General features: G+C 42.5%; 1 protein-coding gene across 4 annotated transcripts in view; it reads left to right on the top strand.

Annotated features, from left to right (window-relative positions):
- RB195_016592 (uncharacterized protein) overlaps nucleotides 1–15531 on the top strand; it is a gene marked incomplete at both ends in the record, with an annotated part of 39334 nt that extends 23803 nt beyond the window's left edge. Inside the window, 10 exons of one of the 4 annotated variants that reach the window (XM_064183187.1) lie at nucleotides 24–204; nucleotides 1064–1115; nucleotides 1455–3686; nucleotides 3766–3951; nucleotides 4169–4236; nucleotides 7735–7841; nucleotides 14079–14165; nucleotides 14253–14339; nucleotides 15045–15121; nucleotides 15432–15531. In XM_064183187.1, the coding sequence (XP_064039069.1) occupies nucleotides 24–204; nucleotides 1064–1115; nucleotides 1455–3686; nucleotides 3766–3951; nucleotides 4169–4236; nucleotides 7735–7841; nucleotides 14079–14165; nucleotides 14253–14339; nucleotides 15045–15121; nucleotides 15432–15531 (3177 nt within the window). Of the gene's footprint in view, nucleotides 1–23; nucleotides 205–1063; nucleotides 1116–1454; nucleotides 3687–3765; nucleotides 3952–4168; nucleotides 4237–7734; nucleotides 7842–14078; nucleotides 14166–14234; nucleotides 14340–15044; nucleotides 15122–15431 lie in introns of all 4 variants that reach the window. The other 3 variants (XM_064183188.1, XM_064183186.1, XM_064183189.1) reach the window with 3 other exon arrangements.
- Nucleotides 15532–15534: the final 3 nt, after the last annotated feature.

Raw genomic sequence — 15534 nt, 5'->3', positions numbered from 1 at the left:
CACCATAAGAAACTTCGTTTCAGCTCATCGAACTTCAACATCTAAAGTTTCTAGAGTTGCTGGACAAATATGACTACTCGCGGAGTATATCGCACTTCAGAAGATTGCTAAAGTTTGACGCCCTAGAAGTATTCGTTCCGAGCCTCTTAGCTAGAGAAGAAGAGTTGACAGGTCCTTTCTATGATAGGGATTTCAATATGATGGGTGAGTGTTACCCTTATTGAAGAAATTGATTTTAACGAAAAAATGAAAAGCAAATTATTTATTTCTGAGCAGGACCGTTGGAATATCGCAACGAGTGTGCGCTGTTAAAGGAATCACCCCGCAAATCTGAGGTGGTACGGATTTCAGGTTGATTCGTAGATATGATAGTAGATCAATGAGAGGAGGGTGATTCCGTCCATTTCTTCCTAAATCTTAAAAAAAACGGCCCGCGCGTGCACAAGGCTGGCGCGCTCCAGTCGAACTCCTTGTAGAAAATAGCGCGCCGGAACGCTCAAAGCCGTATCTTCAGGGCCGTTTTTTACGGCAATTAGGAAGAAGTGGACAGCATCACCCCTCTCTCTCAATAATCTACGTTCTCGTATACAAATATTCCGTTTGAAATCCGTACCACCTCAGATTCGTGGGGTGATGCCTTTAAATCTTTATTTTTGTGTGGTTCCTTTGTAGTTTTTGGGTTTGTCTCTGAGTGTGAAACTGAATATTTATGATGAAAATGCTTTTCCAACTTACCTCTTCCAAACATTTTAATGTGGATGGAGGTGCCGAGTCAAAGCAAATAAGGAATGAGCGTTCAATTTACTAATTCGTTTCGAATGCGATAGTATGATCGTGGTCGTTGTCTACTGAAAATTATCGCACTGACTAGAAATCCTAAAAGAAAAGAAAGCAGTGTTTTTAGTGCGTCACATCCAGTAAAGCAATCTGAGTTAAAATATGTACATCGGAATTGAGCAACGACGGTGTTAGTAGAGTTAGGGATTGCAGAACAAGTTTTACAGAATAGTGCTTGTTATTGCGTATCCACATTTAACAAAATGCGATTGAAATTCAATTTCAGTTATACCTGTATCCTTCCTTCACATGCCGTTGTTTCACAACGAATATCCAGTGTGAGTTGACTTCATTTGTGAACTTGGCACGATCATCTTCAAAACTTGCTCTTACGAAATATATCACAATATCAGAAAGTATTATGCTACTCTACCAGGTTATAGTAATGAGTAGTAGTAACTCCCTCTCAACGCCGTATATGAGACTGGAGAAGAACTTTTCTTAGGAACATGCGACAGTAGAGGTGTTGGTGGAGTTGGCGTCCTCGTCAACACGAGTATGGCAAAGAACATCGACTCTTTCGAACAACTTACGACCCGAATCGGACGTCTGCGGATGAGAAGATGTGGTCCAACACCAGCTTTGACTATCTTCGTCGCTTAGGCTCCAACATCAAGCTACGAAGAAGAAAAAGTCAAAGCTTTCTATATGAACCTGGAAAAGTTCTACCGAGAAGATCATGCCTTCTACAAGGTCATAATTGGCGATTTCAACGCCGAAGTTGGCCCAAGAAGAACGCCGGAGGAACTTCACATCGGGACCCACGGCCTACAATGGAATGACCAAAGGGAGGTGCTCTCCGAGTTCATCATGAAGACTGAGACCATCCATGGGAACTCGCAATTCCAGAAGCCCTCCTCTCTACGCTGGACGTGGGAGCCACCAGGTGGAGGGTACCGTAATGAAATAGACTACATCATCGTCAATAAAAGGTTCTGCCTGACGGACGTCGCTGTTGTACCAAAGTTCTATACGGGGTCGGACCATCGCCTCCTTCGAGGAAGATTTTCTTTCACAAGAAGAGCAGAGAAACCCATCAAGTACAGAAGGAGAAATCCCAGGACTATCATCAACTGGGATCTCTTCGCTACGTTAGCCGGCTTTTGGGAAGATTCCGCAATGGACAACATCGACGAGGAATATGACCGGCCCGTTGAACACCTTCACGACTGTGCAAAGAAGGCTGAGAGTTTTGAAACGACCAAGAGACGCCTGTCTCTTGAAACTCTTGAGATGATACGCCAGCGTGGAGCAGCACGAGCCGCAGGGAACCAAGAACTCACGTCCGAGCTTGCAAGGCTTTGCAGAGAGGCGATAAAGGAAGACCTTAAAGAGAGAAGAGCAGAAGTGCTGGCTGAAGCTGCAGAGGCGGGGAAAAGCATCCGCTATGCCCGTCGAGACTTCGCCAGTCGCAAGACGAGGATGACTGCTCTCCGGAACCCAAAGGGAACAGCCATTGCATCGAGAAGGGGGATGGAGAAAATCATCCACGACTTCTACTCTGATCTCTTCGACAGCCATGTCCACTTGCCTCCTCACCATCTGAGGGAAGATGGACAAGTCATTCCAGAGGTTCTCCCGTCCGAAATACGACATGCTGTCATGTCGGTAAGAAATCGTACGGCACCCGGTCCCGACAGAATAAGATCAGAAAACCTGAAGAGCCTTCCGCCAGTACTCATTAACACCATGGCGAGGCTCTTTACACGTTATCTGTCGGAATGCAAGGTTCCTAAACAGTGGAAGACCAGTAAGACCGTGTTGTATAAAAAGGGAGATTCACATGACATCGGCAACTATCGTCCAATCTGCCTACTGTCCGTCATCTACAAGCTCTTTACAAGAGTGATCCTTAATAGGATTGAAAAAGTCCTGGATGAAGGACAGCCATGCGAGCTATCAGGGTTTCGAAAAGGATTCAGCACGATTGACCACATTCACACTGTTTCGAAACTCATCGAGGTATCACGAGAGTACAAGATGCCGCTCTGTCTCACCTTCATCAACTTGAAAAAGGCCTTCGACTCAGTTGAGACGGAAGCGGTCGTGGAAGCCTTGGACAACCAAGGCGTCCCTACTCAGTACATAAAGGTACTTCGAGAGTTGTACAGTAACTTCACGACCGGAATTTCGCCATTCTACAAGAACATCATCATTGACGTGAAGACGAGGGTCCGACAGGGTGATACAATTTCACCCAAAATATTCACAGCCACCCTCGAGAACGCAATGCGAAAGTTGGAATGGGACGACATGGGAGTTAACGTTGATGGTCGGCAGCTACACCATTTGCGCTTTGCTGATGACATCGTACTGATAACACCTAGCATCAGCCAAGCGGAACGAATGCTGACCGAATTCGACGAAACATGTGGATGCATCGGTCTTCAGCTGAATCTACAAAAGACGATGTTCATGCGAAACGGATGGGTCTCGGATGCCCCATTCACGCTCAACGGAACGAACATATCCGAATGCACCAGCTTCGTTTATCTGGGTCGGGAACTGAACATGATGAACGACCTGACCCCCGAGCTGGGCAGGAGGAGACGAGCGGCTTGGGGAGCGTACAAGAGCATCGAGGATGTAGTGAAGAAGACCAGGAACACCCGGCTCCGTGCTCACCTCTTCAACACCACCGTACTTCCTGCTTTGACCTATGCTTCGGAAACCTGGGCATTTCGCAAGCAGGAAGAAAACGCGGTGGGCGTCATTGAACGCGCAATTGAGAGAGTGATGCTAGGAGTATCCCGTTTCACGCAAGTGAGGGACGGAATTCAAAGTTCTCTCCTACGTCAGCGATCGAAGATTAGAGACGCCGCCGCGTTTGCCAAGCAAAGTAAAATAAGGTGGGCCGGACACGTGATGCGACTTTAACGACAGCTGTTGGACCAGAGCCGTGAGCGACTGGGTTCCCCGCGATATTAGGCGCACTACAGGAAGACCGCCGACCCGATGGTCAGATTTCTTCACGAAGTCCTTCAAAGAAAAATATGATGCTCTTCGTGTCTCACGCGAAATGAGGAGCCACTGGGTTACTCTGGCACGCGATCGGGACAAATGGAAGAATTACTGGCGCCCGCTCGACCAGTTCGAAGATCAACGGGAGTCAAGGTGATCAAGGTAAGGTAATTATGCTACTCTACCAGGTTATAGTAATGACCGTGTGGTACTGCATATTATGGTAACTTTAGATGTTATTGATATAAGTATTGAGGACTGAAGGACACCATATTGCCCACTGTTCTTGACTTTCCCCTAACTGGGTGAGAGTCAAGATGAGTAGACAATATGGTGGTCACTTTTAATTACACCTATCTGCTCATTCCAGCTCGTACAGTTATGGGTCCATCGGTTCCATAATCGCACATGAGATCATACATGGATTTGACATTAACGGTAAAAGTTTTCTTCACATTAGTTCATCTATGACATATACTAATTAATAAAACTAGAACTGAAAGAAACATTTGGTACAATGAGGTGGTTACACAATTACATTTATCCTGGTTATGTGTATTCAGTTGTTAGATGATGACTTCGCTTTTCTGGTGGTTTCGTTTGTGATACCAACGATCCACTTGTGCTGAAAAAATCGCAATACTTTGTGCCACGCATGGTGTCTGATAGTGTCACATCTCATAACTACACGAATTTACGAACCCTTGGTTTTGCCGCACGTAAGGATATTGTCGAGAAATTAGAGATTCAGAGGTGGCGAAAAGAGTAGCAAGAAGAGGAATTTTATGATTGACTGAAAATTTATAAAAATGAATTTATGGTTGAATTATTTATGGGTTTACACGATGGTGATTCTTGTTCTGTTTCGCCCCTCAAAAACGAGCTCATCAAAGACTTATTTTTGCCGCAGAAACAATTTTCTTTTCAATAAAAGATGAAGAAGCACATTATTTTCTTGATTGCAACAGATGAGGCTTACTCTGCAGCTCGCTTTTTGCGGTTTTCTCGAGTCATTCTTTCGCGCAAACTTTACGACTGTATACATGAGTTCATAATCTTTATTGTTTTGCTCTTTCTGTCTTCCAGAAAGGATTAAGTTTGGGAGTTTGTGGAATGATAGCTCTTGTATATTCCGAATCCATGGTATCACTTGTAAAGTAGCAAACGTTCTTGATACTTGCCAGCCAATGCTGTCAAATGCTGCTTTCTTCTAGAAGACTGTTCCACATTATGCGGTTTTTTGGAACTCCCCACTTTTTTCATAACAGAAAAAGTATCTGAGAGGCATGACTTGACTAAGTACGTCATAGATTATCATAGACATTCTTCTTTGCTTTTGAGAAGTTAAATTAACTTGCAAGTTACCTGTGATGTTTTCCAGAAGAGATAAATTGAAATTTATTAGTTACAGATCCCAACCTCACTTATTTGCAGACTTTATCCTTCAGACGTGGGAGGTGTAACGTTTAAACGTGTGGCTGAAGCTTTGAATTTATTCTACCGTAGAGAGAGCTTGCTCCTACCATTAGCTGGACCTGTGCAGCAGAAGAGAAAGGCCCATGTAGCGTTCGGGATTGTTTTATCTTTGAAGTATGCTTGACGCTTACATGAGTCTGATTCTTACCAACACGTGGGGCTGTAGTAGTAGTATCGCAATCAAGCATTCGAGTGCAGGGAAGTACTTTGGGAAGTTACAGCTTTATAACTTGCACAGTTGTGTGGCTCCGGATTCTCATGTACTGCAAAAAGAGCCCGTAGTTCAGAACAGTGCCAAAACCAGTAGTCTTACAACCTGCAGCCAATCGGACACTATCGTGTAAACTTCGACGATCTTTCCTGTCGAGACATCGGTGCTGACGAGAAGAAGACAGAAAGCTGTGAGAATGCAGAGAATCTCCCGTATTAAATGTCGACGAAAAACTTTGCTTTTTAGTCTGCGCAGACGAAATTAGTGCAAAGTTTTGTGCGTATCATCTGCACTGTCGGTAATTTTAACCACAAATGTTTGAGGAGGAAATTGATTTGCCACCTGAGGTGTGACTGAGAGGATAAATAGATCAGGGCGTCGAACTTTGAAAATGTGTGAGAAGAGTAGTGCTTATGTTAGGTTTTTTATGCCTACTGCTGTGTTTTATTGAGCCACTTATTATCAGTGAATTACCGTAGGAAGTCAGAGGTTGAGTGCTAACTTTCCGGGTTCAGCATGACGGTCTAATCTTCCGCTTAGCTAAGATAAACAGAAGGATATGTGAGAGGTGGAAACACACTGTCATAATCAGAAGTTATCTGTCACAGACTCTAGGAACTGATCAAAAATCTCACAGCTGTATGCTATTTACATAGGTTCGGGATTGGTCATCCTATACTGCTTATCAAAGATCGCTAAGATAGACAGCGCGACGAGCAAGCCAATTTTGGTATTCGCCGATTTACGTTTGACCATCTTTTGACTATCGTTCTTCAGTAGAGCGATTTTAAGTGTGCAACAGCTCTAACATGTATTCGGGATAAGATGCACAGCGTTGATCAATCCCTATGGACATACGACTTTAATCCAGAACCTTTTGAGTCGCCTGCTGTAGGGAATGATCAAAGATGATTCGCTTAGAGCAACACGAGAGGTTGTGCAGGAACAACGACCAACAACAGTCGTCTGTCATTTAAAAAAGTGAAAAAGTTAGACAAGCGGATGCTATATAAACTGGGCGAGTCCCCGAAAAACCGCTGCTGTGAGGGCAGTTCAACGCTTCTGTTGCGCAACAAGAAACTTCCCTAACACCTAGTTAGTAACAGCACTAACATCAGCATGCTTGTGAATTATCATCTGAAGTGGAACTAGAGTAAGACAGAGGCAATGGCAGGATCCTTCCTGTCCATTGCCTCTGCCTTACTCCTTCATCCATTATGATTCTAATTGATCACTTTACAAAAGAGCTGATGGCTGGTCGTTTTAGCACTGTTAGGGTGTCCAGTCATGAGCAATCCTGAGCACAATCCACAATATCCTTGTTTTTTTCAGAAAGCTGAACGAACGCTGATAAGTGTAGGTAAATGTGGATCTCTCCGAGTCACCAGCGCTTTTGAAGGTTGATCGGCGCCCAATTGAAATAGGTGACCCCTGCCAACTGGGTGTCTTGCTGAAGAGCAAAAAGAAACGAGTGCGATATCATAAATACGCTCTGATGTTTTCGCCGCATCCAACTTCCTAATCAAGTGTTTCTGACTGACTCGCATTGCCCGCGAAGAGAAGCTCTGTGTCTAACTGTTCGCTTTTTTTTATTATGATGTGATTTTTAAAAGTTTTCTTGTTGATGTATGTAGTGCAACGGCAGATAGCACATGACACACCACACCGCCATCACAAGTGTCTACGGGTGTTAATCTTAGCCTCCGGTCATTTTATGAGGTGAACAGCAGACTGCGTTGTTCAACGTGTTCCGAGGAGTCTTTTTGGTTTAGGTTGAGAAACCTTACTTGGCGAAAGCAGATGTGTAGAACAATGGTAGTAAAGGGAGACCACAAGCCAGTTGGCGTGGATAGGAATTTGAGACTAAATGTGATATTTTGCATGTTATGGAATGGATTGACGAATGGATAATCTCCGTGCACCCTCTTGCAGGACCCTAAAGTTTTGGATATAGCTGATCTCGGCAAAGATACAGCTTGGCAAAAGCAATAGCGTCGGGCGAAGATGTCTGCCGATTTATTGAGTCAAATAAGTTAATGCCTGCCGTGAATACTGAGAGAGCGAATATGGTTAATATCCTTCAGTTGAGAGTAATACATACGGTGGGGATTTTGGGATAACAATAACTACTAATTTACAGTATAACGACATAATTCTCTAAATAACAAATAATAAATAATAACAAGCTCAGTATGCACTATTACCTTTTTTTGAAGAGATGCATATCATTCAAATCCGCAAATATTAAGGAATAAAATATGACGAAAATGGAAACCGAAGACCTTTTAAGAAAAAGGAATGGCATGAGTTCTTCAAGGGGGTAACTTGTTTGAAGAAACAATACAAGAACTCTGTGGTTAGTGGACATATTCTCATCTTACATTTAAACTTTCCACGCAGAATTTTCCTTTGGAAAGATAGTTACTTTTCCAATGTACTTATTCCTTGGTTTTTACAACACATACTATACAACTATTATCCCATTTATCATAACAACACTGGAAATCTTTCTTCCACAGATCTATCAGAACCTCCGCTGTTCTCACCGCCGCTGGCGTTTCAAATATTATTTCTTCACCGCTGACTTAATTTTTGCAAATGAAGTTCGTTTGGTCTGAGGGGGAGTGCTTTAGCACAGCAGCTTCGCGCATGATCGACTGGATGTTTTACAGAACAGACTGTTTTCGTTTCTCGCTCACTAATCTTTGTGAGGGCTTCACATTCACAGTTTCCTTTATTTCGTCAGCAAATCACTCGAACAAATCTGGAATTATCTTACCGATTTTACGCCTTCCGGGTTCTGTTTGCATGACTCGTTAAGAAAGGATCAGTGGAAAAGTGGTAATCTTAGCACATTGGTTCGAAAGTACCGGTACGTGTTGAAAAATCTAATTAGGAGTGCTTTCCAGCAGATTTTGCGAAGTGGAACTTTCTTATACTTTACCAAATCACCGTACATCGCACGTTCCACAAGGTTGTTCTTACTGGTTTCAATACCAAAAATGGCCGTATGAGAACATCTGTGCCCCTTCAAAACAGGGCGCACAGTCTGAACAAAGCAATGAACAAGATTTCGCAATGAACAGTATCAGCGATGAACGTAATGTAGTCAGCTCCCATAACATTTTAACGACTGAACGGGGAAACCGAAGTTTTTGAAAGAACGAGGAGGCGTCCGTTCTTTGGAAATGCATGACTTAGTACGTCAGAAATAGTTGCATGAGGTCACATCATTGTAACCAAGAATTAAAAAACCTTTACAGAAACTAATATGCGGAAACTTTAAAAGGAGGGTTGCACCGGTGTTGGTTAAAGTTGAAGGAGGAGAAAGAGAAATGAACAATAGTTGACAGCTTTGAAAATTCGCCGATTCCACGTCAAGAACGTCCGTCCTCTTGAACATAGGTGGAACAATTGCAGCATTGGGAGAGAGGATGTAAAATTTTATTCACGACTTCTATTCCTATTTCTTCGACCGTCATGTCTACTTCCTTGATTTGGGGGAAAATGGACATGTCATACCAGAGGTTCTACCATCAGAGTTTCGACTTGCTATAATATCGGAAAGGTTCGTTATTCCTTTTTTCGTTTCACTGACGACACTACTCTGATGACCAATCGTTTGTCAATAGGAGGTCGAAAAATGACAGAATTCAACTAAACGCTTGGAAAAATAGGTTCATGAAGAACCGATGGGCAGTAGAGAGAGAACTAGAGATATCAGGAAGATTCGCCCACTGCGGAAATTCGTTACTCATGATGAAATGGTGCTGGTTGGGTGAGTGTCTCTATGACTTCTGACGTGCGAACGTAGACTCGACTCAGCATTGGATACCACATGTGGTCGATTCTCTTCCGTTTAGTGCAAGGCCGGCTCCTGGAAATGCTACTCAGTTCATTCTGCTCTTCACGGAAACGAACGATTTCTTACAGGGTTTTCTAGCAAACAGTCCACCATCACATTAATGATGTCGGACATTTTTGGGAGATCCATGGATCCTTACTGTAGTTCTTCTTGAATGGCTACCTCTAGGAATCTTTGCGATAACTATCTGCTTCTCGAAACCTCGACAAAATCTAGTAACAGTACTTTGGTGGCCATTGTAAAGAACAATAACTTTTGTTTTTTTTTTCATCCGAACGACTTTGGCAACTAGCTCTCAAAAATTCAAAGCAACTGTTTGCTTTTAACCTACGTGTGAAGTAGAGAAGTAATAATCATAGTAAAGAATTTTGTTAAAAAAGTGAAGAACATGGTAAAAGAACAATCAGAGAAAGCAAAAGGAATGCGAATAATAATAAATACGAGCAAATAATTCTGAATTGCTATAATTTTATTTGCGCTACATTAATCAAATCTAAAATTTGCAGATTTTTCTTCTGCAGCTTTCTTCTTTCTGAGCAAAATTCTAACTAAACTAAACTTAAAGATAGCTAAAAGAGAACGAAATATCAGAGCAAAAGCTCAAAAAGAATAAACTGCGAAACTTTTGCGACGAGATACTATATCATGATCATGATATATAATAACGAACTTATTCTGTCACGTGTGCGTGTGCGTGCGTGCGTGTGTGTGTGTGTCACCAAATTCGAAAAGGTGGGCGCGACGGGTCCACCGATTTCGGGTTGGTGCGCCGGCCGGCGCTGGATAGCTATAATATGGGTCCACCGGCGTCGGATTGGTGCGCCGGCGCCAGATAGCTACAATATGGATTGCGACGGGTCGCACAGCGTTGAATTCCAGTGTCATGGTGTAGAAGTATAGCACAGTAACTTCCTGTGCATGTCGCAAAAGGTATATAGGACGTCACAAACGTTTCATTGTCGTCTCCACTTCCCGCGTTGCTTGTCACCTCTACGACTCCTCCGTTCTTCAGAAAGTGGAAACATGAATGCTAACTGCTGCTTATATAGTAGCCAACTGTTTACACGATCTGATGTGGAACGCTATCTTTATCAGTACGATGAAGTCATTCACTTTATTTTATGTGAAACATCATTCTCTGATAACTGTTGGGAGAAACAAGAGGGAAACCTACACTTTGAGTAATGATTTCAAGTCATGTCTATATTACATTGGTATCGAAAGAGTGCTCAAAGGTGAAGTTTGTAAGTTCTCCAAATGTAAAAATGACGCTTTTACAAAGAAAACTATGAATCTTTGGCTTAAACCTCCTTTAAGAAAAAGAAGAAAACGTTGTTAGAAAATCACAACTCTGATTTTACAGAAAATGTCACTACTACTAATTCATTTTCATTATTCAGTGATGGCGAGCCTAGCGAACACCACGGAAAGTCTGAAGTCCGGCCTTAGCTGGACGTCCAGACTGGTTTATATATATATATATATATATATATATATATATATATATCACCTTGATCACCTTGACTCCCGTTGGTCTTCGAACTGGTCGAGCGGGCGCCAGTAATTCTTCCATTTTTCCCGATCGCGTGCCACAGTAGCGCAGTGGTTCCTCCTTTCGCGTGGGACACGAAGAGCATCATATTTTTCTTTGAAGGACTTCGTAAAGAAATCTGACCATCGGGTTGGCGGTCTTCCTGTAGTGCGCTTAATATCGCGGGGAACTCAGTCGCTCACGGCTCTGGTCCAACGGTTGTCATTAAAGCACATCGCGTGTCCGGCCCACCTTATTTTACTTTCCTTGGCAAACGCGGCGGCGTCTCTAATCTTCGATCGTTGACGTAGGAGAGAACTTCGAATCTCGTCCCTCACTTGCGCGAAACGGGATACTCCTAGCATCACACCCTCAATTGCGCGTTCAATGACGCTCACCGCGTTTTCTTCCTGCTTGCGAAATGCCCAGGTTTCCGAAGCATAGGTCAAAGTCATATATATATATATATATATATATATATATATATATATATATATATATATATATATATATATATATATATATATATATATATATATATATATATATACCAGTCTGAACGCCCGTCCAAAGCCGGACTTCAGACTTTCTGTGGTGTTCGCTTCGCTCCCCTTCACTAATCAACGAAAATTAACAGTAGTGGCATTTTCTGTGAAATTGGACTTGCGTATCTCCAACAATCTTTCTTCCTTTTTTATGTCATAATTATATACGAAAGATTTCATAGTCTTCTTTCTAAATGCGTCAGTTCTACATTTGCAGAACATTTGAGCTTCAGCTTCAAACACTCCTTTTCAATATATTATAGACAATATTTGGGTTTTCTCCTGTTTTCTATAAACGGTTGACAAAGAATGGTGTTTTGGCATAAAATGACGTGAAAGACATCATCATAGTGATAAAGATAACGTTCAACGTCATATCGCATAAACATCTTGCTACTATTTAAGCATCCGTTTGCATGCGTGTTTCTACTTTTTGAGAACGGCATGCTACAAACTTGAGGCGAGCGAAGAAGGAAATAGGCACCCAGAGGAGTCATAAAGGTGAAGAGCAAAGCGCCAAGTGGTTACGGCTATGAAACGGCTGCAACCATTTATCTTTTGCGTCATGCACACTAAGTTATTGCGCACCAATGACCGGGTCCAAAGACGCCGTTGGACCCGTCCCCTTCCATAGGTACCCCTTCTATAGGTATCTGGCGCCAGTGGACCGTCGCACCCGCTTCTATACGTCTCTGGCGCCGGTGGACCCGTCGCACCCGCTTCTATAGGTATCTGGTGCCGGTGGACCCGTCTCATTCCCTTTTATACCTGTCTGGCGCCAGCGCGCCAACCCGACGCCGGTGGATCCGTCGCACCCGCTTCCATAGGTATCTGGCGCCGGTGGACACGTCGCAATCGCTTCTATAGGTATCTGGCGCCGGCGCGCCAATCCGACGCCGCGGAACCCGTCGCAAATCATTTTATAGCTATCAGACGCCGGGTGGACCCGTCGCACCTCCTTTTTCGAATTTCGTGACACACAGACAAACACACACACACACACACACACACACACACACACACACACACACACACACACACACACACACACACACACACACACACACACACACACACACACGCGGACTAAGCTCGTTATTATATATCATTTTATATATATATATATATATATATATATATATAGTCGGTAGAATTTTCTGCAGCTCCGTGCTGCTGCCTTGAAGTGGAAAAGTCAAAGTAGGGCGGTCTCACCTTTGTAAATACGGCGCCGGATTGCTGCGCAAAGGACCCGTCCACCCCATTTAGGGATATCTGGAGCCGGCGCACCAACCTAACGCGGGTGGACCCGTCGCACCCCTCTTTTCGAATTTCGTGACTGGCACACACACAAACACATACACTTGACAAAATAAGCCTTAAGATTATTATAAATCATGATCATGATATATATATATATATATATATATATATATATATATATATATATATACCGGACTTCAGGCTTTTTTTAGTGTGCGTCTCGGTCAATAACCGATTCACCGATCAATAAGAAATTACAGCAGCAACATTTTTTGTAAAATTAGAATATCTTTTTTCTCTCAATGCTCTCTTCAATTTTTTACCCGAAAAATTAAACATGGACGAAAGATTCTTTGGTTTTCCCCTTAGCGCGTCTACATTTGTAGAACAATCAAACTTGATTTTACATCTCTCAAATGTCCCCAATTTGAAAACATTATTCAAAGTATGAGTCTCCTTCGTCTCCACCTAATAACAAAGAATGATGTGCTAGCATGAAATGACGTGAATATCACTATCGTAGTGATAAAAATAACGTTCTTTGTCAGGTCGCGTAAACTGTTAGCTACTATGTATTGTATTTAAGCCGTTTGCACGGTGTTTTCTCTTTTCGAAGAAAGGTGTTAGCAGTATAAAAAGACCTGCTGTTAATTAGATATGTGAAGGAACCATAGAAGCCCATTCTATTGCGTTGGGGCTCTCGCGTGCCAGTCCGACGCAGTGGAAACAGTCTCTCCCCACTCTGTAGCTCTCTGACGCCATTCCGACTCACTGGGGACCGTCGCACCCCATTTTACAGCTCTCTGACTCCGGTGCACGAATTTGCCGCTGTAGGACCCGTTCCACCCAATTTCATCGCGTTGATGCTCTGGCGCACCAAACCGACGCCAGTATCCGTCTTCCTCTCTTTTTGGAATTTCTTGTCTGAGACGCACGCATACACAGACGCACACACGTGACAGAATAAGCCCGTTATTATACAGCATGATAGTTTGCAAATTTGGGAGTATACATTAACATAAAACTTTACTTATCTTCACTAACATATGAGCTTTATCAAAGCCAACATACATGCGTACATAGCTTTGCACAATGGTTAAAGGTAGAGTGCTCGCCCATCACGTGCACGGCAATGTTTCGGCACCTCACCGGTGAAAAGTTTTGCATAATTATGGAATATTTTCGCGACACACACACACTCACACACACACACACGGACTAGGCGCGTTGCGCGTTCTTATATAGCATGATATATATATATATACATATACCTCAGGGGCGATGCAGATGCTGTTATACATATCCTTTTGAAATATTCTTGCTTCACGTTATATGCAATTGCTTTGCACAGGAGTTTTGAAAGAGTAGTATGCATTAAGTGCATATTTATAGATCCCTGGTAGCAAGTTGAAACCAAACGCCGGCCGCACTCTTAGTGAAAACATGGCCGATGTAGAAGGAGTCAGGCAATCGTTTGTGGTATGTTTACTACGCTACCAATCTTTTTAGTAGGTTGATACTCTGCACTCGTAAATATTTCCTTCAAAGGCATTTAAAAACTATCAGAAAGAAGAGGGATATAGAGAGGAAGGTCGAATTTGGACAACGGAAGATATTACAGCAGACCAGCTGTTCTTTTTGGGATGGGGCATTGTATGTTTTTGTTGTCAGATTCGAGATATTGTGTTTCCAAAAAATGTTTTTTTGACGGAATTAAAACTTCTATTCACAACCAACTCTGAAGAGAATGTTCACTTCTGTACTTTCTGTTGTTGCGACTACCAGTAGTAGAAGAGAAGAAGTGATGAGTTTCGCAGCATAATGAAATAAAAAGATAGTCAATACTACAAAACTTGCTGTCTTCCTGTTCTTTGTTAATTGCACAAGATTTATCGTTCTCATATTATGCAAAGCAAAATAGATTGACAAAGATTCGTAAAAGAACAAGTTTTCGACTCTTAGTAGAGCAGGGTAGCTGAAAAATCGCATCAACGTTTAGACATCACTGCCTCTGCATGCTATCCCAAAAAATAAATCCGTTAAAAACTCTTTTTTTACATTTTTTCAAACTACAGGCGTACCCATAATCAACAGTAGGACAACAAGTATTTAAAGAGAATTCAAAAGTTTTTTTTATGGAACAAAATGGATTTCATGAAGGAGAACTATTTGCTCCGCTTGTTCCGAATTGTTTAGTCCCTTCAAGTTAAAGAAATTGTCGACCACCTACGATAGAGGCGCGTAGTTCTATGTCCTTAAGCATTTATTGTTGTTGTGAGCTCTTGAAATATGTCTGTGACCTCCTTTCGCACACACAATTTCAAACAAACTTTCTGCACACTGATTGTTGCTTTACAGATACTTTGCGGGAAGTTCAGCGAAGAGGAATTGAAAGCAATTATTCTTTGGGATACCCACTCACCACCAGTTCTAAGGTACTGTAGTGTGCTTGTAAAGTATTGTTGTTTTAAGTCTTATCGACATTACGAATTCAGATAACTTTGAAAAACCGGGTCTCAAGCTTAGTTGTAAAATAAATGCATCATTAAAGAGTGTCCAAAATTAGTTTTCCTTCAAACGCATCTGCAGTAGGGCTGTTTGATTACACATCTGTAGTGTTGGAAGCAGGGGAAGCAGACTAGACCATATTTTATGTTTTCTCTGTTGATTACCTAAGCAGTTTCGAAATATGCTCTGAAAGAATCCTAACTGATTCTACTTACTGAGATTCGATGAACTTTGCAGGGTCAACAATGTTGTAGCCAATGTGGAGGGATTTGCTGACGCCTTCCGTTGTTCGCCAGATTCACCAATGAATCCCAAGAATCGTTGTTCGATCTTCTGAATC

Source organism: Necator americanus, chromosome II, assembly GCF_031761385.1.
Source record: "Necator americanus strain Aroian chromosome II, whole genome shotgun sequence".
NCBI lineage: Eukaryota > Metazoa > Nematoda > Chromadorea > Rhabditida > Ancylostomatidae > Necator > Necator americanus.
This window is presented reverse-complemented; position numbering and strand designations above follow the sequence as displayed.